Here is a 27,794-nt window from a genome sequence, read left to right on the forward strand (position 1 = left end):
GCAGCTACTTACGAACCTCACTGAAGAAACGCAAAGGGGTCAGTGGGCAACCCCATGTTGTCAGGTCAGATCTGGTGCCTCCCTTCTTCAAGCCCAGAATTCCAGTGGCATTACCCCCTCAGATGGAGGCTCTTCCAGGTGCCCCACATCGTGCAAGGCCCAGGGAGCAATTCAAGTGGGCCAGAGGCACATACTCTGCCCTTGAGGGAATTTCATTTGAATGAGAAAGATGGAGTCACCAAGAAACAGTGGTACATGGCAGTTTTGAAGTCTGGGGTTAGAGGAACCTTTTATCATGTAATCCAGTAGTCTTTGGGTTCCAAAGGCCTTGAGGACCTGCGAGTGGCTGGGAACAGCAGCCAGGATTTAGAGCAGCACTTCCCAAAGCCACTGTCATCGTAGACATCTTGCTTAGCGCAGGGAAGGAAGATGTGTCATCTTCCTAGCAGGTTGTGTAACAAAGCGCTTTGTCACTGGGCATACGGCAGAGGAAGAAAAGTGAGCTTTTAGGCCTTAATGGAAACATTGTACTTAATTAAGATTTAGCTACCACCTCCTCCAGGAGACAGCTTTAGGGAAATAGCCCAGCAAATTTACATTTGATCGTTTCTGCCGATATGCTGAGGCTCACCAAAAGCAATTTATAAAACTTGACAGTACTGGCTGAATTTTAAGGAGGGAAAGAGTGCACCTGCCTGAATTCCCTTGAATACAGTGAGGAGCGCTAAGTAAGGAGACCCACCCGTTGCATTTATGTGGTATTTTAATACTTCTTGAAATATTTGACTACCTTTTCATCTGTTAGGATAGAAGCACTAGGAGCGCCAACTCTGGAATCAGCTAGACCAGCATTTGAATCTCAATTTGGTCACTTCTGAGCCGTGTCACCTTGTCTGAGTCAACTGTTTGTCCTTCTCAAGTCTCAGTTTCCTCATCTGTAAAATGGATGTGATCGTCATACCATCTGCCTCGTTGAAATAAGATGATGTATGAAAGCATTTAGCACAGTGCCTGGCCCATAGTCAGTGCTCGAGAAATAGTAGGTCTTATTTCTCATCCTTATCACAGCCCTTGAAAGGAGGTGTTTTCAAAGGGACAGAACCTTGAGGAATCAGAGAAACAGTATGGTTCTCTGCCACCAAAGCCCCAGTTTTCACAGAAACTGGGTTGCCTGCTTTCCTTTAAGTATTTACGCCTGCTTAACCACAAGCTGGGGGTCAGTGCTCATTCCCACTTAAGAAGATGAGTGAAAAAGAAAATTAACCCACGAGTGTTTCCTCCATTCCTGTGTCATTTTAGGACATGCTTTTCTGGCCACTGTAGCATTGATTCTTATTCATTTCAATGTCCCCTCTAGGCCTATAACTTGCCCCCTGAAATGGGGACGCGCTCAGTAATGTCACCCTTATTTGCCGGTACAGAAACTTGGCAGAGGAGGAATGGAAAGGACTCCTGATGCTGATGGGGCCCGAGGTCTGGTCTCTAACCACAAGCACACCTCTGCCCTTGATTCTGATGTTGACTCGTCTGCTCTGTGGGTAGAGGGTCTGCTCATTTCCAGGCTTTGGTCCCAAACAGCACAGTGGAGGCACAGTTCACTCACTTCAAAGCCCTAAGAACATTCATGTCCTTGCAAAAGCTGTGGGTTCCTGAGAACTTGTCATATCACATAAACTGTAGTGTGATTGAGGAAGCATGATTAAGAGCATGGGCTTTGGAGTCACGCAGACATGGGATTGTAGAGTCTTACTCTGTGACCTTGGGGAGTGAGCTGATGTCTCTGAATGTCCGTTTCATCTGTAACATGGAAATAGCAACACCGCAAGTGGTTATGTGAATTATCTGAACTCGTACATGAGTAACTGTTAGCAGAGTGCCTGGGACCTAATCAAATCTCAGTGAATGGTGTTGATTCTGTTGATGGCTTATGAAGTCTGCGGCAGTGATTTTAAACACCTTCTACTGGCGAAATATGTAAAATGACTTCAAAGCATTTCCCACATGTAGACCATTGGATACTCACACTCTCTTGGGGAGGTAGTCGCGGTTTGTACATTAGGACATAGATTCAGAGCAACCAAGGGATGTCCTCAAGGTCACGAAGCTCATTAGCAGTAGTGCTAGGCTGACAAGGTACCAGTCCAGGCTAAATATTTGCATCTTTGCTTGGCAAAGTCTTTGGGGTGACAGTTATCAAATAGGAGCTGTGTGAACTGAGCATAGTCCTTCTTGTGAAAAAATGTCTAAATGCTCACTGGCTGCAATTTATCTGCTAGTCCAACCACATTGTGTTTCTCTCTATATCTTGTACCATGAAAGACCAGCATGTTGCTAAAGTGTGACAAATGTGACATAAGAGTACCCTTTGCAACAAGGCTGAGTCATCTATGGCCACAGTGGTACCATTTCCCACCAAAAGGAAAATCTTTCTTGGGGCATGCTGTGTGGTTTTGTTCATGCTGTGCCCACAGCATCCAAAAGTTCCTGGGCCAGGGATCAAATTGATGCCACAGTAGTCACCCAAGCCACAGCAGTGGCAACACCAGATCCTTACCCCGATGAGCCACCAGGGAACTCCCAGAGTCTGGAAAGTCTTGAAACATACTGAAACACATCAACAGAACTCTTGGTCGTTTCTCTCCTGACCTGAACGCTACAAGGCATCAACTTTAGTTGAACTCTAGGGAAAGGATGGAGGACAAAAAGATAAGAACACTTTGGACCTTTCTGTGACATTTGCCTCACAGATAGACTCATCTTGAAATACTCTTCTCTTGGTTTCCATGATGTCATAGGGTCAGTTCCTCCACTTCTTTAACCATATTTCTCAAGGATCTCTGGTTGCTTTTCCAGACCCTAAATGTTGGTGTTCCCCTGAGGTCTTTCCTACTCTTTTATTCTGTACTTTTAAGCTGGGCAATTGTACCTGCTCCCATGCTGGTAGTTTCCAAATTAATGTTTTCAGCCCATGTGTCCTCCTCTCCATTGAGTGATTTCATAATGCCAAATAAATGTGTTAGAACTATGGCTACATTTGTATTTATTGTCTTAATTTTGCTGTCTCTACTGAGAGGAATAGATATAGCTAGAGAGAGATTTTTCTTTTCCCGCCCATGTAAATTGATGGTTTCTTCAGATTTTTTTTTTTACTTGCTATGTAATGAAGACAAGGTGCTTAGATATTTGTTTAACTTCCCACTAGATATTTTTACTGAGTTTAATTGTTTAATTTTTAATGAGATATCCAGTGGGTCACTGTGCTTGTTCTCACTTCTTTGTATATGGACTAATACAAAAGTTACATGGTCAAGGACCATTTGCAGATATTTCGTCTTTGTAGAATGTTTATGTTTGTTGGTAGAGTTTCTATAAAATTTTTAAAACTCATAAGTGCCATCCTTTTGGCCAAAACCAGAATAATGTGTGTATTATCTTGGGAATATGATTTCTTGCTGTCTAGTGGCTGCTAATTTAAGGGGCCCTCCCACATCATCATATTTGTTGTCAGCATACCAACGTCATTAGCTTTTTAAAAAAATGCCATTCTAAGCTAGTTGTTTACTCTCATTTCAAAAAAAAAAAAAACCCACAGAAACTGAGGCACAATTCTTTTTTTAATTTTTTAAATCTTTTTGTATTACTCAAATAAATTTATCACATCTGTAGTTGTATAATGATTGTTACAATCCATTTCACAGGATTTCCATCCCACAACCCCAGCACACCCCCCCCACCCCCCAAACTGTCTCTCTGGAGACCAAAGGTTTTTCAATGTCTGTGAGTCAGTATCTGTTCTGCAAATAAGTTCAGTCTGTCCTTTTTTCAGATTCCACATGTCAGTAAAAGCATTTGATGTTGGTGTCTCATTGTATGGCTGACCTCACTTAGCATTGATAGTTTCTAGGTCCATCCATGTTGCAAAAAATGCTGGTATTTCGTTCTTTTTAATGGCTCAGTGATATTCCACTGTGTATATGTACCACATCTTCTTGATCCACTCCTCTGTCGATGGACATTTAGGTTGTTTCCATGTCTTGGCTATTGCAAATAGTGCTGCAATGAACATCGGAGTACATGTGTCTTTGCGAGTCGTGGTTTTCTCTGGATAGATGCCCAGGAGTGGGATTGCTGGATCAAATGGTAGTTCTATGTTTAGTTTTCTGAGGAATCTCCATACTGCTTTCCACAGTGGTTGCCCCACTGTACAATCCCACCAACAGTGTCCTGGGGTTCCTTTTTCTCCACATCCTCTCCAGCACTTCTTGTTTGTAGACTTTTGGATGATGGCCATTCTGGCTGGTATAAGGTGGTACCTCATAGTGGTTTTGATTTGCATTTCTCTAATAATGAGTGATGTTAAACATCTTTTCATATGTTTCTCGGCCATCTGTATGTCTTCCTTGGAGAACTGTCTGTTTAGATCTTCTGCCCATTTTTTTTGTTGGGGTTGTTTGTTTTTTTGGTCTGGAGCTGCAGAAGGTGTTTATAGATTTTGGAGATTAATCTCTTGTCAGTTAATTCATTTGCGAAGACTTTCTCCCATTCTGTGGGTTGTCTTTTCGTGTTGTTGAGGGTTTCCTTTGCTGTGCAGAAACTTTGAAGTTTGATTAGGTCCCATTTGTTTATTTATTTATTTATTTATTTTTGTCTTTTTTTTTGCTATTTCTTGGGCCGCTCCCACGGCATATGGAGGTTCCCAGGCTAGGGGTCGAATCAGAGCTGTAGCCACCAGCCTATGCCAGAGCCACAGCAACGCAGGATCCGAGCCGTGTCTGCAACCTACACCACAGCTCACGGCAATGCTGGATCGTCAACCCACTGAGCAAGGGCAGGGACCGAACCCGCAACCTCATGGTTCCTAGTCGGATTCGTTAACCACTGCGCCACGACGGGAATTCCTATTTTTGTTTTTATTGTTCAGTACTCTAAGAGGTGGATCTGAGAAGATGTTGCTGTGGTTTATGTCAGAGAGTGTTTGGCCTATGTTTTCCTCTAAGAGTTTTATAGGGTCTGGTCTCATATGTAGGTCTTTAATCCATTTTGAGTTTATTTTTGTGTATGGTGTTAGGGAGTGTTCTCATTTCATTCTTTTCTGTGTGGCTGTCCAGTTTTCCAAGCACCACTTATTGAACAAGCTGTCCTTTCTCCATTGTATCCTTGCTTCCTTTGTCATAGATTAGTTGGCTGTAGGTGCATGGGTTTAATTCTGTGCTTTCTATCCTGTTCCACTGATCTGTATTTCTGTCTTTGTGCCAGTACCACACAGTTTTGATGATTGTTGCTTTGTAGTATAGTCTGAGGTCCGAGAGCCTGATTCCTCCAGCTCCATTTTTCTTTTTCAGTATGTCTTTTGCTAGTCTGGGTCTTTTGTGCTTCCAAACAAACTTTAAGGTATTTTGTTCAAGTTCTGTGAAAAATGTCCTTGGTAATTTGATAGGGATTGCATTGAATCTGTATATTGCCTTAGGTAGTATAGTCATTTTGATAAAATTAACTCTTCCAATCCATGAACATGGTATATCTTGCCATCTATTTGTGTCATCTTTGATTTCTTTCATCAGTGGCTTATAGTTTTCAGAGTACAGGTCTTTTGTCCCTTTAGGTAGGTTTACTCCTGGGTATTTTATTCTTTTGGATGTGATGGTAAACAGGATTGCTTGCCTAATTTCTTTTTCTGTTCTTTCATTGTTAGTGTATAGAAATGTTGTTGATTTCTGTGTATTAATTTTGTATCATGAGACTTTGCCAAATTTGTGGATGAGCTCTAACAGTTTTCTGGTAGAGTCTTTAGGATTCTCTAGGTATAGTCTCATGTCATCTGCAGATAGTGATAGTTTTACTTCTTCCTTTCCAATTTGGATCCTTTTTATTTCTTTTACTTCTCTGATTGCTGTGGCTAGGACTTCCGGAACTATGTTGAAGAGTAGTGGCGAGAGCAGACATCCTTGTCTTGTTCCTGACCTCAGTGGGAATTCTTTCAGCTTTTCACCATTGAGAATGATGTTAGCTCTGGGTTTGTGATATATGGCCTTTATCATGTTGAGGTAGGTTCCTGCTATGCCCTCTTTCTGAAGGGTTTTTATCAGAAATGGGTGTTGGATTTTGTCAAAGGCTTTTCCTGCATCTATTGAGAGGATCATATGGTTTTTATTCTTCAGTTTGTTAATGTGGTATATTAGACTGATTGATTTGTGGATTTTGAAGAACCCTTGTATCCCTTGGATAAATCCCACTTGATCATGATGTACAATCCTTTTAATGTATTGTTGGATGTGGTTTGCTGGTATTTTGTTGAGGATTTTTTGCATCAATGTTCATCAGTGAAATTGGCCTGTAGTTTTCTTTTGTTGTGGTATCTTTGTCTGGTTTTGGTATCAGGGTGATGGTGGCCTCAGAGAATGAGTTTGGGAGTATCCCTTCCTCTGCAATTTTTTGAAATAGTTTCAGAAGGAGAGGTGTTAGCTCTTCTCTAAATGTTTGGTAGAATTGGCCTGTGAAACCATCTGGTCCTGGACTTTTGTTTGTTGGAAGTTTTTTAATCACAGTTTCCATTTCAGTTCTTGTGATTGGTCCATTCATCTTCTATTTCATCTTGGTTTAGTTTTGGAAGATTGTGCTTTTCTAAGAATTTGTCCATTTCTTCTAGGTTTTCTGTTTTATTGGCATAGAGTTGCATATGGTAGTCTCTGATCCTTTGTATTTCTGTAATGTCCATTGTTACTTCTCCTTTTTCATTTCTAATTTTATTGATTTGAGTCCTCTCTCTTTTTTTCTTGATAAGTCTGGCTAAGGGTTTATCAATTTTGTTGATCTTTTCAAAGAACCAGCTTTTCATTTCATTGATCTTTTCTATGGTTTTCTTTGTTTCTATTTCATTGCTTTCTGCTCTGATCTTTATGATTTCTTTCCTTCTACTAACTTTGGGGCTTGTCTGTTCTTCTCTCTGGAGCTGCTTTAGATGTAAAGTTAGCTTGTTTATTTGAGCTTTTTCTTCTTTCCTGAGTTCAGCTTGTATTGCTATAAACTTTCCTCTTAGAACAGCTTTTGCTGCATTCCATAGGTTTTGGATTGCCATGTCTTTGTTGTCATTTGCTTCTAGGTATTTTTAAATTTCCCCTTTGATTTCTTCAGTGATCCATTGCTTGTTTAGTAGCATGTTTTTTAGTCTCCACATGTTTGTGTTTTTTGCAGTTTTTTTCTTGTTGTTGATTTCTAGTCGTATAGCATTGTGTTCGGAAAAGATGCTTGATATGATTTCAATTTTCTTAAAGTTACTGAGGTTTGATTTGCAGCCCAGGATGTGATCAATCTTAGAGAATGATCCATGTGCACTTGAGAAGAATGTGTATTCTGATGCTTTTGGATGGAATGTCCTATGAATATCTATTAAGTCCATCTGGTTTAATGCTTCATTCAGGGCCAGTGTTTCCTTATTGATTTTCTGCCTGGATGATCTGTCCATTGCTGTAAGTGGGGTGTTAAAGTCCCCCCCCCCACTATGATTGTGTTATTGTCAATTTGTCCTTTTAAGGTTGTTAGCAGTTGCCTTATGTATTGTGGTGAACCTATGTTGGGTGTGTCGATATTTGAAATTGTTATATCTTCTTCTTGGATTGATCCTTTGATCATTATGTAATGACCTTCTTTGTCCTGTAAGATATTCTTCATTTTAAAGTCTATTTTGTCTGTTATGAGTATTACTACTCCAGCTTTCTTTTGATCCCCATTTGCATGAAATATTTTCTTCCATCCTCTCCCTTTCCGTTTGTATGTGTCCCTAGAAGTGAAGTGGGTCTCTTGAAGACAGCATATATATGGATCTTGTTTTTGTATCCATTCAGCCAGTCTTTGTCTTTTGGTTGGGGTGTTTAGTCCATTAACATTTCAGGTAATTACTGATATGTATGTTCTTATTGTGAGGCACAATTCTGTTTGGAATCCTGAACAACAAATAACTGAAGGCTACACTGGGCATGTAATAATGTACAGCATGATGACTATACTTATTAATACCATATTTTATACTTGGAAATTTGTTAAGAGAGTGGTTTTCACCATACCAAAAAGCGAAACAAAATAAGAAAAAGCGATGTGAGGTGCTGGGTATATACATTAACTTCATCGTGATACCTTTTCACAATGTATACCTATACCAAACCATCAATCACATGGCACAATGTAAATATATAAATTTTTAATTTGTCAATTATCCATCAATAAATCTGGGAAAACCCCTAACGACTTAACAAACCATTAGTCCTTCCCTACTCCTCTGGGCCTCTTGGGATAGAAATATATTTCTACCGAGATTTCCATTTGGGGTCCCAAGACCAGTAAATCCCATCAGGCCTAGCATCCCTGCCATCTTTGGCCAAGGTCCCAAATAGAGCCCCTTCTTGAAATCTCTCTTCTCTTGTCTTTCTATTTCCATATTGGCCGTGCTTCCTCTCCTATGGCTCCTTTTCTCAGACTTATCTCTTTTCAAAATTATTTCCATGTTGCCCCCTGGAACATGCTACTCCATGGGGCAAAAAAAAAAAAAAAAAAAAATTCCCCAAGTCTTCCCCCTGCTATATCTAAGACTGCATTGTTATCCAAGTGATAGTTCTGAAATTCAAAACTAATCATGCCATCCCACTGCTTGGAACCTCTTCATCTAGACAGGAAGCGTCCAAACCCCAAAAGCAGACGTACCGGATCCTTCTTAATTTGGTCTCTACTGATCTTGTTTTTTCCGTCCTTCTTATTTGCTACAGTCTCACCAAGTTCCCTGTAGTTCCTCTAATACAATTGTCTCTAATCTTTTATGAGCCTCAACCCATGTTATTCTTTGTGTCTGAAACGTGACCTCCCCATGGTTTGCTTACTTGTTCTTCTGAACTAGCTCAAGTGTACTTCCTCCATGAAGCATCTTTCTTTAGGCTGTTGGGAGCCCCTCTTCAGTAGCAACGTGTTGTCTTTTTTGCACTGAGCTGTCATGGCTATTATATTTGAAGGCTCTTCAGGTGCAGGACCTGTAACTTGCTCATCTCTCCCTAGACCCTGGTGATCTCCTCCTCAGCCTTCCATACCTTGCTCAAGTGCAATATCCTCTACCTTCTCTAGGAAGCACTAGCTACCCTTCCTCCACTGGCCTTCCAAAGCATCCCCTGCCTTCTAGGGCACGTGCTAGACACTGTGTAAATGCTGAATGAATGAATAAACTTAGGAAGATTTAGGGATTTCCTCAAGATCACAGGACAATCCAGAAGTGGAGCTGGACTTTGCCATTCGTCTTTTGTTAGAGACAATTCTTTTGGGTTTATAAAAGGAGCTAACTAAAAATCAACCCCAGAAATTCAAACTACAGAACATGATATGCGACTTAGTTCTTAAATGTAATATGAAAGGAGGTAGTTTCTTTTTCCAGGTATTGTGTTCTTAACACATTTCCCCAGATGAAGTCCGTTCTGCTCATATATGACTTCAGTTCTGGAAAGTGTTATGTGTCATCTCTGCTGATTTCTTCTGTAGTTCACCAGGAGTCAGCGTTCTGGCTTTTGAAAGTCTCATACATGTTACTTTCTTCCAGAGGTTTAAGATCTGTTCTCCTTCTTACATAGCACCAGCCTCATTTGACTCAGCAGAAACAGCGTCCCAAGGCTAAGAAACATAATCTCGCATGCTTAGATGAGAGTATTTGTTCACTGGAATATATTGTGCATTGATGTCTTACACCAACCTCATGCTTTCCATTTTTTAAATCCTGGTGAACTCCTACTCATCTTTTGATGCCACACTGAAGTCATAGACCTCTGATCCCTCTGAGAACATGAATTATCCCTCCTGCTCTGTCCCTCCAAAGCATCCTGTGCCTACCTGGGTTGCACCCCATTGTATTCCCTATTGTATGTATGCACATCTGCCAGCCTCATTTAACTGTGAGCACTTTGAAGCCAAGGTCGGGTCTTCCCGCATCTCTCTTTGTATACCTCCAATACCGGACACAATACCTGGTCATATGAATATTGATGGCATGAAAATGCCAGGCAGGGCAAGAGGATCTTTGGAACATCCAAATCAAACACTTTTCTTGTATGTGGAGGTATAATTATTGGCACTGATTTTTCATCCAGTGAGAGAGCAGTCAGTTAAAGAAAGCCTTCCCTCCTTCTGAATTGCTCTAGTCCCTCCTTTTTTTAAAAAAGGTACTCTTCATTTTGCAATACACATGCCCTTACTTGTTTTGTAGTTAATTTTTATCTGTATTTAATATACATTTTGTATATAATATGCAGCTGGAGATGAACCCCACTGGTGAAGCCTATCATCTCCCTCCGGGCTGGGCATTATTATGCCCAACACCTCTCAAGGTACCTGGCACATAAGCTTCAGTAAATATTCGTTGTTAGAGTAAATGAAAGTGCGCTGAATTTGCTGACAAAGCATGGCCTAGGGTTACTCTCTGACCCTCCTCAAAGGGGAGTAGGTCTGTCTTGGCAACAGGAGTCTTTGAATTGAAACTCAGCCAGCAACCCCCAAGAAGAAAGCATGCACCTGGTTTCTTTTCCTATAAAGAGCAATGTTGGGCTGACATAAGATCTCTTCTCCTCTCTTGATAACAGCTGTGTAACCTATGGACCCTAATTATTAAGCTGGCCAGAAGAGTACAGGGCATGTCGAGGTGACCTGCAGGAGACCACAAAACCTGCTGGTGGCTGGCTGATGTGGTTGTGAGGGCAGGGAATGTCTTAGGCTCAGGTCTAAGGGAGAAAGAACACTCTGAGATGACTATTGTTTGGTACAGAATTATAATATAGAAGTATATATATATACACACACGCATTTGTATATACAATTATATATACCTTTATATGTGTATGTATGTATGTATTTACTTATTATAAACACCCAGCTTTCCTCCCCCAATTTTTTTAAAAAAATTTTATTGTAGTTTACAATGTTCTGTCAATTTCTGCTGTACAGCCAAGTGACCCAGTGAAAAAAGGAATGTGTATAGATATGTATATATACATATATACACATAAATATATAGAAAGTATCACATATACATATATACATACACACATTCTTTTTTTCACGTAATCCTCTATCATGTTCCATCACACGTGATTGGATATCTTCCCTGTGCTATGCAGCAGGACCTCATGGCTTATCCATTCCAAATGCAATAGTTTGCTTCTACTCAACCCACACTCCCCGTCCATCCCACTCCCTCCCCCTCCCCCTTGGCAACCACAAGTCTGTGCCCCACACCCAGGAGTTTGCTTCTTTTCTGTAGATAGGTTCGTTTGTACCATATATTCCTCCCCCCAGTTTTTTATCAGACTGTGTTCTAGGTCACAGTCCAGGCTCCACCAGAGTCCTTGGGAACCACCGGCTCATTTCCCCCTCAGGCCTGCTGACTCCTACTTCTTTTTTTTTTTTTTTGTCTTTTTGCCATTTCTTGGGCCGCTCCCGCGGCATATGGAGGTTTCCAGGCTAGGAGTCGAATCGGAGCTGTAGCCGCCGGCCTACGCCAGAGCCACAGCAACGCGGGATCCGAGCCGCGTCTGCAACCTACACCCCAGCTCACGGCAACGCCGGATCGTTAACCCACTGAGCAAGGGCAGGGACTGAACCCGCAACCTCATGGTTCCCAGTCGGATTCGTTAACCACTGTGCCACGACGGGAACTCCTGACTCCTACTTCTTGCACCAACCTCTGCTTCTGCTTTATCTGCAGTTTTCCTACCAGGATACCATTTCTCCCTTTGAGGTGAGGGCTGGGCCCTGTGATCTCAGCCTTGGGCCATCCCAGGGCCACAGAAAGACTTAGGCACCTGGCAGTCTTCTCTTTGTGTGTGCGGGTGAGCCCTGGGGAAGCAAAGCTGATGGTGTGCGAGAACTGGTGGTGAGCCCCATGGTATAGACGTGGCAGGGGCAGCTGCAAGCAGGCGGTAGAGTAACGGACAGCAAGGGCAACGAACCCGCTTGGTGGATCCGACAGCTTATAAGTGAAGAATTTGAAAGTTGGCTACAGGAAAGCCAGAGGAAAGCCAGCTTGCTCAGTTGTGAGGTTATCCTTCATGCTTTTGGTTTCTAGAGGAATTTCTTTGGCTGGATTATGATCTTTTTTCAGACCCACGAGCAGTTGTCTTTAAAACAAAAATAATTGTCTTTGGTAGGGGTAGGAGACGGAACTCCGGCAACTAAGGCTACGGCTGGCCGAATGTGTATCCCCTACCATTTGCGAAGTGGGATAGATGGAAAGCAGGTCTTGTCCTGTCCCATTCTTCCTTCAGCATTTGAGGGAAGCCCCTTATTTATTAAATTTTTTTTTTGGCCACATCTGCGGCATGTGGAAGTTCCCCGGGCCCGGGATCAAACCCACACCACACAGTGACCCAGGCTGCTCCAGTGACAGTGCCAGGTCCTTAACCCACTGTGCCACAAGGGAACTCTGGGAAGCCATCTTTTTTTGAGGGAGGAGAAGCCCTTTTTTAATAGGTAGTATTTCCTCTTCCTTAACTGTAGCCCCCAAATAAGATGCTGAGACCCACGCTCAGCTCTTTTGTAAACTTAGGTTAAGGGACAAAAGCTTGAAGAAGAGTTGCTGCATTTTATGCTGGCCTCCAGGTCTGGCAAGAAGTGTCTTTTCGGTGGAATGTGAGCTTTGCCAAAATGATCTAAATTCCTAGTTTAGAAATATGAAATGCCAAGCTCTCAGTTGACCCCAGGTAGCTCTTCTCATCAGACATTCAGTGGGCACCTCTCCCTGTAGAAAGCCGATTTGGGTATAGAAGATTGAGGATAGAGCAAGTTCCTGGGACCCTGAGCCATAAGGCACAGGTTGGAAAACAGTGTCCAGCCATCCCTATGGTATGCAAAGGGCCCTAGCAACTTTGGGAATTGAATTTTTAGGCTTGAGTTTGAGGGACTTTGTGGCTCCCTCACAGGAGCGGATCAGGGAAGGGTGTAATTATCGCCCATGCATAGTAGCAGAGAGCAGCTAGAACCCCAGAGCCTCAAGACATGGGTTTACCATATCCTGTTCCCTTGCACTGTTAGTCTGCATCGAATTTTTTCTGTCTGAATGCTTCCAAGGATACTACATTCTGTTTTGAGACCTAGGAAATGTTTTATTACTAGGTTTTGCTTCCCTTTTCTCTTTCCCACATGTTTATTTGAGGCATGTTTTTTTTATGCTTAAAAAAAAATTCTACCTCTTTTCTTTATGCATCCAATTTTCTCTTCTTAGGAGCATCAATGAAAATGAAAAGCTGAAACCTATAATAATGCATCGGTTTGCAAATATAAACACACATCAGATGATCACTAGCATTTTCTTGGCGTTAGCTCATGTAGCATACACAATGAATAATAAAGTATGATGCGACGTACATTTAGAAGCCTAAGAAGCCATCCGAATAGGAACTGTTTGCCCCACACCACATATGCAGTCTCCGAAGTCTGGATGCTGGGATATACGTATTGATTTCCTTATTTGGGACCCCTCATTGAAATTTGCAACTGTAACACGCCAGCTTATTGGATTTCATTAATGGGACGTTCCCGCTGAAAACAAGGGAAGCCCCTCATAAAGCTGTCAGCAGAGAACAGGAAGACAGCAGAATCAGCCTCATTTGCTCGCGGGTGTGAGGGAGACCACGAATGTATTCTGTGTGACTGTGCTTCGTATGTGTGTCACTAGTGAGCTATCTTTTGCCGGATCTAAGATCGCAACGAGGCGGCTGTAAAAAGAGCTAGTGGCTCCCTCACTTGTCGGGCTGCTTTCACAGATCTGCCTAACACGTAGCTCAGCTCCTCCTGATCAAGTGATCTTCGAGATGGCTTCCCTGCATCACACGCTGTAATGGTATCTCCCAGGCGAGGCTCTCTGAAACAGCACACCCCTGGCTCTGATAGCAGAGTTCCCTTGGTGAGTGCCCCAGAACAGACGAGCCCCAAAACGAGGCCGGCTCAGAACTGGTCCTCTTGGAGTTCTGTCAGGAAATCTAGCCTTGGGTCTTTGGATGAGAAAAGCAGTCGAATTCAGTAAGTACCAGCCTGCAGTGGGTGGAAATGAAAAAAGCTGCAACTGTCACGTGAGTGCTTGGAGAGGATGAGAGTGTGTATGTGAAGAGAGTGCGTGTGTGTGTGTGTGTGTGTGTGTGTGTGTGTGTGTGTGTGGGTTGGATACACACTGTCATGGTGTCGTGGAAAGGGAACAGACCAAGAGTTCGAGATTCTAGACTCGGTTCTTTCAGTTACTTTGTCACCCTGGGTAAGTCACTTCACCTCTGTGCTTTGTTAATTCCTCGTGTGGAAAATGGGGATGGCGTCCCCTTCTTCACGTGTTGGTGTCTGGCTCCAGGAGGAGCAGGAGCTCAAAGAAGCTTCTTGGACATTACAAAGTCATAGAGTGAAACGGGAGGTGTCGATAATGCGATGGTAGCTGGCTTCTGCGTGAGACCCAATTCCTTGGGAGTTGGACTGGTGCCAGTATTTCCAGACACCTTCTTGGCTCAGACCTGCTTTTGAGTGGGCATTTAGGCTTATTCGCCCTTATGAAAAACTTCCTCAGAGCTTCAACAAATGCAGAGTTCCCTCCCATGTGTATTTATGCCTACTGGGAACAAGGCACTGTCCTAGGCAGTATGATAGCATACAGTTAGGACGGAGGGGTTCTTACCGTCCAGGAGCTTATGATCTAGTGAGAGGAATGGCATGTTTAATGACCATGTGCAATTTGCGACAAGAGGATGGAAACGCTAAGTTGGGCCCATCCAACTATAGTTGTCTCATACACCAAGTCTTGAAATGGGAGTTTGGGTTTAGAGCTGCCACAGACACAGACCTGGCTCATTCTCCTCCTTATAAAATGTAATGAATGCCCTTTCTCTCTTCTTCGGCATCTTAGCCTATGATGAGAAATAATTCTGAAAACTTGCTAGAAATCTTCAGAAGCAAGTTGCTATAAAAAAGCAAGTTGCGGGAGTTCCCGTCGTGGCGCAGTGGTTAACGAATCCGACTAGGAACCATGAGGTTGCGGGTTCGGTCCCTGCCCTTGCTCAGTGGGTTAACGATCCGGCGTTGCCGTGAGCTGGGGTGTAGGTTGCAGACGCGGCTCGGATCCCGAGTTGCTGTGGCTCTGGCGTAGGCCGGTGGCTACAGCTCCGATTCAACCCCTAGCCTGGGAACCTCCATATGCCGCGGGAGCGGCCCAAGAAATAGCAACAACAGCAACAACAATAACAACAAAAGACAAAAAAAAAAAAAAGCAAGTTGCTACATTGTGAAAGCAATATATCTTTCACATCATACTACATTATCCCCATTGCACACTAGGTGATTCCCCCCCGCCCCCCGCCCCCCCGCTTTTCTTTTTCTCTCTCTTGTTTTTTCTTTTTGGCCATTGAAAATAGTTCACTACGTCTTAAGTGTGCGGCCGGTTGGTTCAGTTGCTAATAATATGTTGAAGATAAAGTGGGTTTAGGGTCAGCATAGGCTAGTTAGCAAAGCATCATTTGTTTCCCTGTCACGGTTTATACCTGGAAGCTGACCTAGCCGTCTTGAACATGTGGGCTTCTGTTTGCAAGGGAGCCCAAGAAGGAGCCAGCAAGGGACTCTTGGATCCCTTTTCCCACCACCAAAGAATAATTTAGTGTATACCTCATGCTCAGAGTGAAAGCAGCAACCTTATCCTCAAATAGGAAGAACAGTCTAGCATTGATATCATTGTCTGAGGAGACATTGGCTGCCTTTAAAACCTGGAAGCTGTCATTAAAACGTCAATTGTTCTTGTTCTGTAGAGCTAATTCTTGTTATTAAGATTTCCCCACTTCTAGAAATTGGAAATGCGCTCATGTTCCATTAATGTCATAACATAGACTTCTTTGACTTGTCTAGGACATTTTTGAGACCCTAAAATCAGTCATCTGTGCTCTTGGCAGTTTAGCTGCCGTCTCATCAGCTCCAGGTGCCGTGCCTTGCACCCGATCCTATTCTTCATGGAGGTATCTCAGAAGCATTAGGAAGCTCAGTCTGGAAATTTCCCGCGGGCTCCGTCTCATTTCTGGGTTAGATCCTCAGTTTGATGTGAAAAGGATGTAAGCAGTATTGATGTGCTCACCGATTTATAGCAACAGCCCTGGGTGGCTGGTGGTTTGGGAGCTTTACCTCTGGGTTTATTAGATCATGGCTGCACATCTGCTGGCCTGGGCTTTTTTTTTTTTTTTGACAGGAGGCCAGTGTTGGTTTGTTTCTCACTGGGAAAATATGCAAATAAATAGTTATTTAAATTTTGAAAGCAGACAGAATAATACAGACATGTGGGTTGTCTTTGATGGCACCAGATCTGAGGAAAATATTTGTTTTGGTTGCTAATGGCTTAATAGATGGTCTTGCAAGTTGTGGAGCCAGGATTTTGGGATTGTCACCCTTCACACACCTGGGTAGAGCACCTGTGGCAAATGGATAAACTGGCATTTTGGGTTGTGTCCAGTTCAACTCTTATGTCATGGTATGAATTTTGGCCACATTAGCTGCAACATATTTGATTGCCTATCTTTTCCCTTGACTCCTGGAACATGCATGTTGGTGGCTTTCTTTTGGAACCTATTAAACATTCTCTGAGGGTCTAGTTTGGTACCGTGTTGATTAAGAGAATGCATTTTAGAAGAATGAGAGAATGATGACAATTATTTATAATGCCTAAACATTTCATCTAAAGTTGCCATGCATCTTGATAAAAATTTTCCTCTGAAATCCTTTGGAATAAGTCTCTGTGTCAAAGGGCAAGTCACTGAAGGCGTGGAAGTGCGCATGCACATGCGTGCTCATATATGCCTGCCCTTGCGCTTGAGGGTGTGGAGAACAGAGAAGAGAGAGAGAAAAAAAAAAAACATAAAGAGGGAGAGAATGAGAGAATTCATCTTTCTCACTACTCTGAAAATAGGGTGTTCCAGCTTCTTGGTTATCATGAGGCAAGAGGCTCATTCATTTACTGATGAATTTCTATTGTAATTACAGAGCATTGGTAAGCCATGTTAAGTCCCAAGGGCTGAGCCCAAAATACACCATCCGCACAAGCCATTAGAATCCTCTCTGAAAAGCCTAGTAGCCAAGTCTGAAATCAATTTGTGAACAGATATGAACTGTTGCTCGTTGTCCATTCAAGTTCTAGTTGTTTCTCCATAATGCTAAGGGCCAAGTTCTAAAAGCAAAAGGAAATGGCCTGTGGCTGGATCCAGCGTGACCCACACTTGCAAGTTTCTGTTGTGTTGCAGAAGCGAACCACAACAGTTAAACTTTCCAGATCAACAGTTTTTCCATTGGGTTCCCAGGGAATAATGGCTCCTTTGTACAATTCTTGAAATAGAGCCTAGAGCCGCTCCACACAAAATAGTCTCTTTCAAGATCTTGGAAATAATGACCTCATAGGCAGATTGAGGCAGCAATCCATTAATAGTATCCTTTATAGAAAGCTGTCTCAGGGGAAGGACCTGGCTTAGTAAATCGGCATTGTTTACAAACATGACAGAAAAGAATCTCCCCTTTTTCTCTATGTTTGTGGACTGGTCGGAGACACCTCCCACTTGGGAAACAAATACATTAACAGCAAGGCTTCCTTACAGGTCCCTCCCCTTTCTCCACTGGTCACCTAAAAGCGTGCTTTGAAGCACTTGCTTTGAAGGGGAGTTAAAGCTAACAAGAGCCTCCTGTACTATTTCCTTGGTCACCAATTCAGAATAATCTGGAATCACTGGCGGAAGATGAAGATTGGTTGTGCCTTGTAAAGGGCGATGAAGAACTGGCGTAATACAACAGGATAATTGGAGCAAAACCAGCTCTGAAGTGTCTAGGGAAATGGAGGGATCATGTGCTTCATGGTCCTACTGTGGCCGTGGACAGAGTCCTCAGTTTCATTTCCATCTCTGTCAATGAGGTTTAGTCCAGCCCCTCTTATGATGCCCTGATGAGTTGAATGGCAGTAAGCCAATTCCAGCACGCCGGGCAGTGGGAAGGCATGCCGTCTAAGGGGGGGGGCCCTTGAACGATGCCTGTGATGTGGACCACAGCAAGAGTGGGATTCAAGTTTGGGGCAGGGATTTCTAGTCTAATATAGGAGAGTATTGTGTTTTATATCCCAGGTAGCCCTTTGTTCCCAACCTGAAAAGAAGCAGGGCATCTACCTGTAGAGTCTCTAGCCAGAGAGAGTAATTAGGAACAACACCACCAAAAAGGCCATCGTTAGCCACACCTAATCATCCAGAACAAAGAAGCCTAGTATTTTGGATTACGCAGGTGCACTTGAACCCTGACTGGCCCAGACTTCTACTTGCCTTGTTGTGTAAGGTCAACTTTGTATATAATTTTAAAAGGCCATGCATGTTTCTCTGACTTTTGTTATCTCAAGTCAAATAATGTGTCATTAGAAAATAGGTATCATCCGGAATACAGTGGTTCTTTCTCCCTGTGATACATGTTTTTCCAAAATTTGTTTTCTTGGTATTTCTTTTTAGACCCTCAGTTGTTTTGCAATAACTTCCAAATTTCGTTATTTTTACCAAGCTAGATTCTATATATTTGAGGTTTATTTAATAATCAGCTCATATTCAGGCATTATTTTTGAACCCAGAAAATTGAAACAAACAAAACACACATACATACAGAAAAAATTAGTGCTTTTTTTCTGATGGCAAATTCTTCTTGTGACTCAGTTAAAACCATGGGGAAAAAGAATGGATATATTTATATGTATGACTGATTCACTTTGTTGTATACCTGAAATGAATACAACATTGTAAATCAGCTATACTCTAATAAAATAAAATTGAAAATAATATAAAAACAATTTAGAAAAGCTATTTAAAAAAAAAAAACCATGGACCTCTGTAATACAGAATACCACTGGTGAAGCCTGTCCTAAACTCTCTCTTCTTCTGGTGAAAGGGTGAATTTAGAAGGACCAAACTCAAAATGCAAAAAAGGATATAGACTCATTAGCTCTGGTTTCATGTTATAGTTAAAATATTTACCAGTAGTATCTATGAATATGCTTGATCCTTGATATAACAGTTACTTTATCATTTTACCATGTGCTGTAGTTTTATCCATATTGGAAAATGTGAGAATTAAGTTGTTGGTTGTGGTGACAAGACATTTACTACTGAGTATTTCACTCTTGTGATTCCTGAGCAAAAGCGTGCAATGGTGGTCATGATTCATTAAGATAATGCAAGGTGTGACACTTAGGCAAGGGCAAAGAAAAGAGATCTCTTGGCCAAATCAAGGTCAAACCAATCTTTGCTGGTTGGCAGTCACCTGTGCAGATGGAGAAACCCTTAACTGATACTTCCCTATTTTTGAATATTTAACAGGCTCTAAATATTTCACACATTTTAAAATATACTAAAATTTTAAAGGATTTCCACATAATGAAATATAACTTAGAATTCATTACTGAAGATAGTAAACACATTACAACTACAAAGGGCTTCAAAGAATTATGGTGGATTATTTTTCATTACAGCGAGGAACAAGGAGACACCTGTTTTGTCGTTATTGTACTCAGGTTTGTTTATAGTAAATGTTATTGGAATAAAATGATATGTATTTGGAGAGCTCTTATACTCCTAAATTAGTGCCAGTTAGTGCTTGAGGAAATTACAGGGGTTTGGTTGCAGTGGGACTTTATTTTCCTTGTGTTCGGACTGGAGATGCACCCTAAGGTACTCTTTAATGCCTGACTTGCGATGGCAAGAGTCAGGGCCCTAATGCAAGGACTTGAATTTGAACGGAAGAGCAACTAGAAATAGAGACGTTTCCTTGGGGACTGTTTGCTTGTCCCGTTCACTTTAGTCTCCGAAGGTACTAAATGAATGAAACCCAAATGTATTCAGCTCTAAGCACAAGATACCAAAAACTAATGAAATTAAGAGCAGATGTGTTGCTAAAACCCAGACTGGTTCTTACAACCTGGTTAGCCCTGTCAGCTCCCTTGTTCCTACTCCAGGACATAAAATATGACAAGGAGTAAGGTTATGGTGTCTCCTCAGGAAGTGGTCCTTGGAGCTCCTCTTTGTTCACAGTGACATTTGGCTCTGCTTTATCTTCTCCCTCCTTCTTGAAGATGGGGTATTATTTCCCCTAGCAGTCCACCCCAACTCTGCTGAAACTACCAGGTTTACTAGATTGTTTCTCAGTTCTTTCTCGCAAACCCGTAGAGTGTATTTTGTTAATCAGGTACACACAGGTTAAGATTCAGATGCCAAAGACATCCCTGTGTCAAAGCGACTCACAGGTCATTGTCGTGGGCCGTTAAGCATCAACAGACTAGTGGCCTCAGGTTCGATCCCTGGCCCAGGAACTTCTGCCTGCTGTGGGTACAGCCAAAAAAAAAAAAAAAAAAAATCAACAACCAGGCCTCTGTCAATTCCAGTCTCCCAGGAGGTGGTATGACCTGACCTTGACAATCATCAGGATAGAAATTGTAGAGAAGAAAGATGGTAAATTTTGCATTAAAAGACCGTGAGCAAACAGCAGGAAATAGAGTGTCATTGTGAGAAAAGGAAGTGACTTTAGGTGTCCGTGTATACATTTTGAAAAGCCATTAAGGACTTCTCTGGTGGCCTAGCACGTTAAGGATCCGACACTGTCCCTGCTGTGGCTTGGGTCACTGCCATGGACAGGTTCGATCCCTGGCTGGGGAACTTCCACATGCCACAAGCACCACCAAAAAAAAAAAAAAAAAAAAAAAAGAAAAGAAAAAAGACAAAGCCATTACTGCTTTCGCTTCCCTCTTTGGGAAATTTCATCGTTGGGCTTTAGGGAGGCAGCTCCCTTCACTCTAGAAAAGAAACCGCTCCAAATGGTCAATGTCAAACCTGAGACCACATGAGCTGGATGGTTTCGTTTCTAAGATGTTCAGCTCCTCCTGTTTACTAAGACTGGTTCTTCACCCTCTCGTTAACTCGCCTTTTCTCCTCCTCCGCTTTAGGAGCCGTGCAGTCAGTTGTAACTGAAAATGTCTGACGGTCTGGATAATGAAGAGAAGCCCCCAGCTCCCCCACTGAGGATGAACAGTAACAACCGGGATTCTTCGGCACTCAACCACAGCTCCAAACCACTTCCCATGGCCCCCGAAGAGAAGAATAAGAAAGCCAGGCTCCGCTCTATCTTCCCAGGAGGAGGGGATAAAAGTAAAGTATCAGTGGCCGGGCATTGAAAAGGGGCTAGTTTATTCTTTCGTTGTCACTTTCTTTTCTCGAGTGGTCATTTCTGGAGCATTGGCTGTTCAGAGCCTGCCTGACCTTTACATCTACATCGTCAGAGGTTGCATTCTGTCAGAGGATCCTGTTTGATTGACTCGCTGTGTGTGTGTTTACAGAAAATACATGTATGCTGTGTTTGCCTTTCACACAGAAGCGAATTCATAGTGTTAAGGCCCGGGAAATCATAGCAACAGTACTGTCTTAGGTATGTGAACAGGGACTTTCTTTCTGATAACTCGAAGGCGAGTTTAGAGTCAGCCCTTCCTAACTGCAAGGTGTCCTCATCAGGACTTTGCGTAGAGGTGGATCTGCTTCCGTGTATCTTTTTGACAACCTTGAACACTTTGAATTGAGGATACGGGAGTCAGTCTAAGTGTCACATTATTGTCTCTCTAAGTCACGGGATGGGAAGAAACTTCTGAGTCATCTGTTTCCTTTCCCATTCTCCTGTTAGTCATCCCCTGCACAAGCAGCCCTTTTTGCATCGAGTATCCCAACAATATAATGGCATTTATCCTTGGGTTGGTCACATACCATTTGGTCCTTAAATACCAGATGCAGACACATGGGAGGTATAAAATCTCTAGTCATTGTCAAATTGCATTAATTAGCATCAGGCTTAAACATGGTGTCTGTAAATGTGCCGATTGCAGCAAAAGAGAGTAAAGCCAAGTACAAGGACTCTGGCACCAGAGAAGGTTGCCAAGAGGGTAAGATGGGTGATGTCTGTAGAAGAGGAAAGGGACATTCTCGACCTGCTTCTTAAACGTAAAAGAAATAGCTTTGTAGTCACTTACATGGTATTAATGACTTCATACCATAAGGAAACCTGAAGCTCTTAATTAGGGCCAGTATTGCCTCTCGTACATAATACCTGTGTTCCTTATGAGATACTTTATCCCTGGTGACCCAGGGATGGGAAAGATGGACATGATGTTCAATGTCTGGAATGAAGACAAGCAAAGGAATAAGAAAACACTTTGCTTCCGAGGGACGTGCCACCGTGCTAGAGGAATTTTTGCAGACATGTTTTCAGACACCGAAGTGGGTCCTGAGACAAATTGTGCTGGGAGCAAGGGATTCGAGACATGTATGGTGCACCATGACCTGGAGACCAAGTCTTATGTGACAGTGTTCCCCGGGAAAGAACCACTCGATCCTGCAGCTGCTGTGTTGTATCTGCCATAACTGCAGAAAGTGATTGAAGAGGGAGATTAGGTGCCTGTATAAATCTTGGGTGCCCTTGAGACCACCATGCTTTGGAAACCCTTAAACGGTCCTATTTGCCCTTTTGAAGAACAAGAGCCAACTGATGCTGACATGAGGTCAGCCCGAACAGAGAGGCTGACATTTCTGTTTTGTGCCAACACTACAGGTGACCTCATAGTGAAACCATGAGTGCTCTAGAGAAAACCATGCCCATCAGAATTAAAAACCAAGCTAAGTTTCCAGTATACTGGCCTGCCGACAGAAAAGCCTTAGAAGACTCCTTCTCTCCTTAAGGATGGTTTGAACCATGCTTTCTTGCAGAAGTTCAAGACTACTGAAAAGAAAAGTCTTGAATTCAAAGACCTATTGATTCTTCGCTGTCCTTCTATGCCTCAGATGCATTGGCCAAGGTGCATCTTGATGTTAAGGTTGTCTTTATAACCAGTCGCATATTGTAGATCCTTGGGCCCTAAGATCCCTATTTGATCTGGCCATTCAAGAAGACCTAGGCCCAACTAAGATATTAATAATGTGATGTGCAGGATCTCACAGAGGCTCCTCTGTCTGAAGATCCCTGTGCCTGGGAGTCCTGTGCCATCACCAGTGCTGAATTCTTCATAATGGAGGCATCAGAGCATTGGACAGAGCCTGCCATTAGTGTGACCTGGGAGATTTGGCTAGAGATGGTGAGATATCTTTCAAGGAGTTCTCCTGAAGACAAAGAATCTTTGGATCAAGGAGAACCTACAGGTGAAGATGAACATTTGGCCCAGGAACAGTCACTGCCTGCAGGTGAATCTGAACCTGTTGGTCCTAATTCAGGTGATGTGATGAGCCCGAGGATGACTCTCAGGAAGCTCTCAGGAGCCCAGAGGGGATTATCATAAATGGTGATGAAGATAATTAGGAAGCTATGGCACTGAAGGCAAATATAGTTATAAGCAACAGGAGAGATTTTTTTAGAACAAGATCAAAACTTCGCCAAGCGAGTAATGAAAAATTGGTACCTTTTCATGTCAAATCTTACCTGTTCAAAGCTTGAGTGATTTAGCAGAATTCCATAAAGAGGTGCTATGATGCCTTAAAAATAATCACATTGGGCAGAAACCATCATCAGCAAAATTTAAGTCATCAGGCAGCGCCATTTAGTACTTTTGCTGGACAGCTGATAAGCTGCCTTCATACAAAGCTTGAATGATTTAACTGAACTCTATAAAGAGGGGTTAAGAGTCTTTTTACAACACTGTGTTCAGAAAAAGAGGCTGCATCATTGAGCGGTGCCTTTTAAATATGTGTGCTGGACAGCAGATAAGCTGCCTTCAGACAATCTTGAATGACTTAATTTGAGCTCTATACAGAAGTGCTAAGGTGTCTTCAGAAAAGACTTGAGAAGACAGGAAGCTTCTTCAGAAGAGCCAGTCATTAACTCATGCCATTGAAATTCACTTGGTTGGTAGGGCTCAAGCCCCAAGCGAGTTGTTACAATCTCATGATTGGACTTAGATGAAGAGCATTAGACTGAGAGCTTGAAGATCCATGATTTGAACTAACAGCCCACTTGTGTTCAGTGCTTCACGGTCACCCCCATTTTCCACTGTCATTGTGAGTTGTACATCCTCATCCGCTCTGGAAACCATGTCAAGATCCACATGGAAACTACATAGAACCTATCCCTTTGCCAACTTAAACTGTGGAAGTTCTCATTATTCTTTTATGTAATGTGCTGTTATTGTTTTGTTTCACTGCACAAAAACATATTGTTGAGGGCTCTCAAATTTCATATGTGACCTCAATTCCACTGCCTACCCCCCCCCCTTTTTTAACCTTCTTCGATTATAATTTCCTCTGCTGAGCTCTCCTACCTAGATGGGGGTCATTCAGGATCTTGACCCTCATAGATGCAGAGGGGTTACTACTTCTGTGTTTCTGCCTCTCAGTGACTACTTGGATTGTACCCCAATCAGTCTTGAATGAATGGAAAGAGCACTGGACTTGGGTTCTGGCGACCTTGGGTTCGAGTCCGGCTCTGCCACCGATTATTGTGAGTTTGGGCCAGTCACTTAGTTTTTCTGAGCCTTGATTTCATCACCTGCTAAATGAAGATAATAAGACCTGGCCTACCTAGGAAAATACTTAGGATACTCAAATGTAATTCTAAGTATCAGTGCTATTAAAAGTAAAATTAACGAGTGCTAAATAATTGTGAGGTGTTCTTACATTTGTATCATTCTGGAACTTACAAACAACGACCTAACTAGGTTTTAGAATTCTTGCTTCCTTTTTAAAGTAACTTTGCCCCTAACTATAAATGTCAGTTATAAAAATTTTATTTATTTACTTATTTTATAAACAACAGATGTTTATTTCTCATAGTCGTAGAGGCTGGGAAGCCTAAGATCGAGGTGCCAGCAGGGTTGAGTTCTGGCAACAGCCCTCTTTCTAGTTCATGGCTGGTATCTTCCCAGTGTCTTCACATGGTTGGAAGAGCTAGGGGTCTCTCTGGGGTCTCTTTCATAAAGCACTAATCCCATTCATGAGGGCTCCACCCTGTGGAATTAAAGAACCTCGGCTAAAATTGGAGTCAGGACAAGTCTGTAGGGGTAATAGCTCTCACTCCCTGCCATACATAATCAGTTACTTCAAAGAGGAATAGACTTTAGGCTCTATGTCCAACAGGAAGGTGCCTTTTCTTTATAGAAACTTTTTAAAAGAAAATTAAAATTACCCATAATGTCACAAGATCCCAAGTAACTAACTGGATTGGTATTTTCCCTCCCAGTTCTTCTTCTCTTCTTCCATGTGAAAAGCTTGGAAGATAAAGGCAAGCATAAAGAAAAAATTAATTAAAACGACCCCTATTCACAAATTGCAGAAACAATGTTAACATTCTAGTGGCTTGCCGTCCAGACTATCTTTTTTTTTTTAATGGCTGGGCCTGTGGCATGTCGAAGTTCACAGGCTTAGGGATCCAACCCGCACCATGGTTGCAGCCTGTGCCACAGCTGTGGCAATGCCAGATCCTTAACCTACTGAGCCACAAGGGAACTTCCTCTGTCCAGACATTTTTATGGTTGTATATACGTATACTTTTTTTTTATGTAGTTAAAATCATACTATATATAGTTTTATATCCTGCTTTTTCTCTTGATATTATTATGCACATTTTCCCTCATTTAAAAAAACTTCCATAAATACCATTTTTGATGGTGTATAATATTTCATCATGTAGTGGCATCATGGTTTATTTAACCATGTGTTTTGTTGGTTATTTGGGATCCCATCCAAATTTTTGTCATAAATAATATCACATTGTCTGTTTATTTAGTTAAATTTAAATGAAAATACTTGCTTTATCGACAGCAGAGGTTTTTGTTGGTTTGTTTTAAGGGGTCTTGTGAATAAGCTATATTTCGTTGACGAAATGGAATGGCAAGAGACAGGTAGAGGACAAACAGGTAGCATATGTAATTTCCAGATGGAGGATGTGTCTGTTGGAGGCCATTCTAAAAGCTGAATCTTGGTGTTAGAACAAAGTTAAGAGGGACAGTTTGCCACCGTATTATTTATGCTTCACTGTAGAAAAGTGTTCAGAATTTAGACAAGGACAAGGACATCCTGAACGAGTGGTTTGATGAGGTTTTTATGGAGCCCATGAACTGTGAGACTGATCGGGTTTCTCTTTTGTTGGCTATGAGAAAGCTGGAAGCCAGGTGTGTGGCCCATGCCTCGCACTCATAATGGGACTCTGGCACATATGCACCTTGTATCAGCTTTCTTCCAGGCTCCATTTTCCCTTTAACTTGAATCTACTTTGAATGTCTGCGGCTATCATCCTGTATTTTGTGTATTCTCGCAAGCCGCCTTATGTCCATTTTGGAACATGGTGGGCAGTAAATACGTGGAGGAATAAATAAATGCATAACAAAAATACCCGAATCAAGAAAACAATAAGGCAAAGGCAGTGAAACAAATGAATCCGCCAGGCCTCTGAAAGTGGCACAGTCCCTCTGAAAAGAATCAATGTTAAGGACTTGGAGCTTGGGAAAAGGTGGGAAAGAAGCAGGCGAGGTTGCCTGTGGAGGTGACATGTCCTCTGTGAAGCTTGTGTCTTCTGCACTGTGCTTATACGTCACGTGTCTTGTGCTGTCCTGGAGCAGTAGGTGTGTTTCAGGGGATGTGCGATGCTGTGTGAAGGGCTATGTCTTTACACAGTTTGTGTGCTTTTTGTCTGTGGAACATCCGGAGAGATTTGGGAGCTGGTGTGCCTGGAAATGGAAGTGAGGACCCCTCTTCCTGGAGGAGTGCAAGGGGGGAGTCGCATAAATCAAATCAAGCCGAGTAGGAAGTGACCCTCATTTACTGATGAGTTCCTAGGATCCCGCTGTGTGACAGGCACTCTACATGTATTGAGTCTCTCAGTCCTTATGCCTACTCTGTATTATCTCCCTTTTTACAGATGAGGCCATTTAAGCTCCAAGTGTATAAGGCGATAGTAAACGCTTGAAGCCAGAAGTCTCCCAGATCCGTCTGACCCCAAACCCCATGCTTGTTCTACCCTAGCACACTGCCTTGCAACAGGACAAGGGGCTGTGTGCTAAACTACGTCCCTAGCATCCAAAAGCCAACAGTGGCTTTCATTTTTCCTTAAGAAGATGGCAGTGTACTTTAAAACATCTGAATTTCAGAAAAGGAGGCTTTTTGTTGCCACTCAGAAGGAAAGGAAAGTTTAAATTTGTTTTTCTTGAAATACAGTTGATTTACTATGTTGTGTTAGTTTCAGGCGTAGAGCAAAAAAGTGATTCGTGTGTGTGTGTGTGTGTGTGTGTGCTTTTTTTTACATTTTCTTCCATTATAGATTATTACAAGATACTGAGTGTAATTCCCTCTGCTATACAGTAGGTCCTTGTTGGTTATCCATTTTATATAGAGTAGTGTGTATGTTTGAATCCCAAACTCAGAAAGGAAACTTTTCTGTCACTCTTTGTTTTTTTGTAAGAAGTGGTGGCGAGAAAATATTCTTGACAATAGAGATGGGCTGACACTTGATTTGGGTGTTTGATGGGTTAGATTCGCATTTGGTGTGTGTGCTATACTGACTTGCATATCGCTTACTTTAGAAAGTGGAGGCTCTAAAGGAGTGTGTTCATATACATAAAAAAGTGCTAAGTGCCGTATAGCTTTGTTATTGTATTGCATGTATATAATTGTTCTAATTCTTAGAGTATGTTATCTTCTATATACACCGCACAGTGAGAAGCATCACTGTGCAACAGTTAAAGAAGACTCAGTTATCCTTTATACTCTTGTTACTCCAATGGTTCGGTCAAT

At 42.3% G+C, this 27,794-nt stretch overlaps 1 protein-coding gene across 3 annotated transcripts in view; it reads left to right on the forward strand.

The window, feature by feature from the left end:
• The window catches only part of PAK3 (p21 (RAC1) activated kinase 3), a 126,855-nt gene that overhangs the window by 10,786 nt on the left and 88,275 nt on the right, over positions 1–27,794 (forward strand). For 2 of the 3 annotated variants that reach the window (XM_047764924.1, XM_047764925.1), the window contains one exon: positions 20,984–21,185. In XM_047764924.1, the coding sequence (XP_047620880.1) occupies positions 21,011–21,185 (175 nt within the window). In that variant the 5' untranslated portion in view covers positions 20,984–21,010. Of the gene's footprint in view, positions 1–20,764; positions 21,186–27,794 lie in introns of those variants that run through there. The other variant, XM_047764926.1, reaches the window with a different exon arrangement.

The sequence above is a fragment of the Phacochoerus africanus genome, chromosome X (genome assembly GCF_016906955.1).
Source record: "Phacochoerus africanus isolate WHEZ1 chromosome X, ROS_Pafr_v1, whole genome shotgun sequence".
Classification (NCBI taxonomy): domain Eukaryota; kingdom Metazoa; phylum Chordata; class Mammalia; order Artiodactyla; family Suidae; genus Phacochoerus; species Phacochoerus africanus.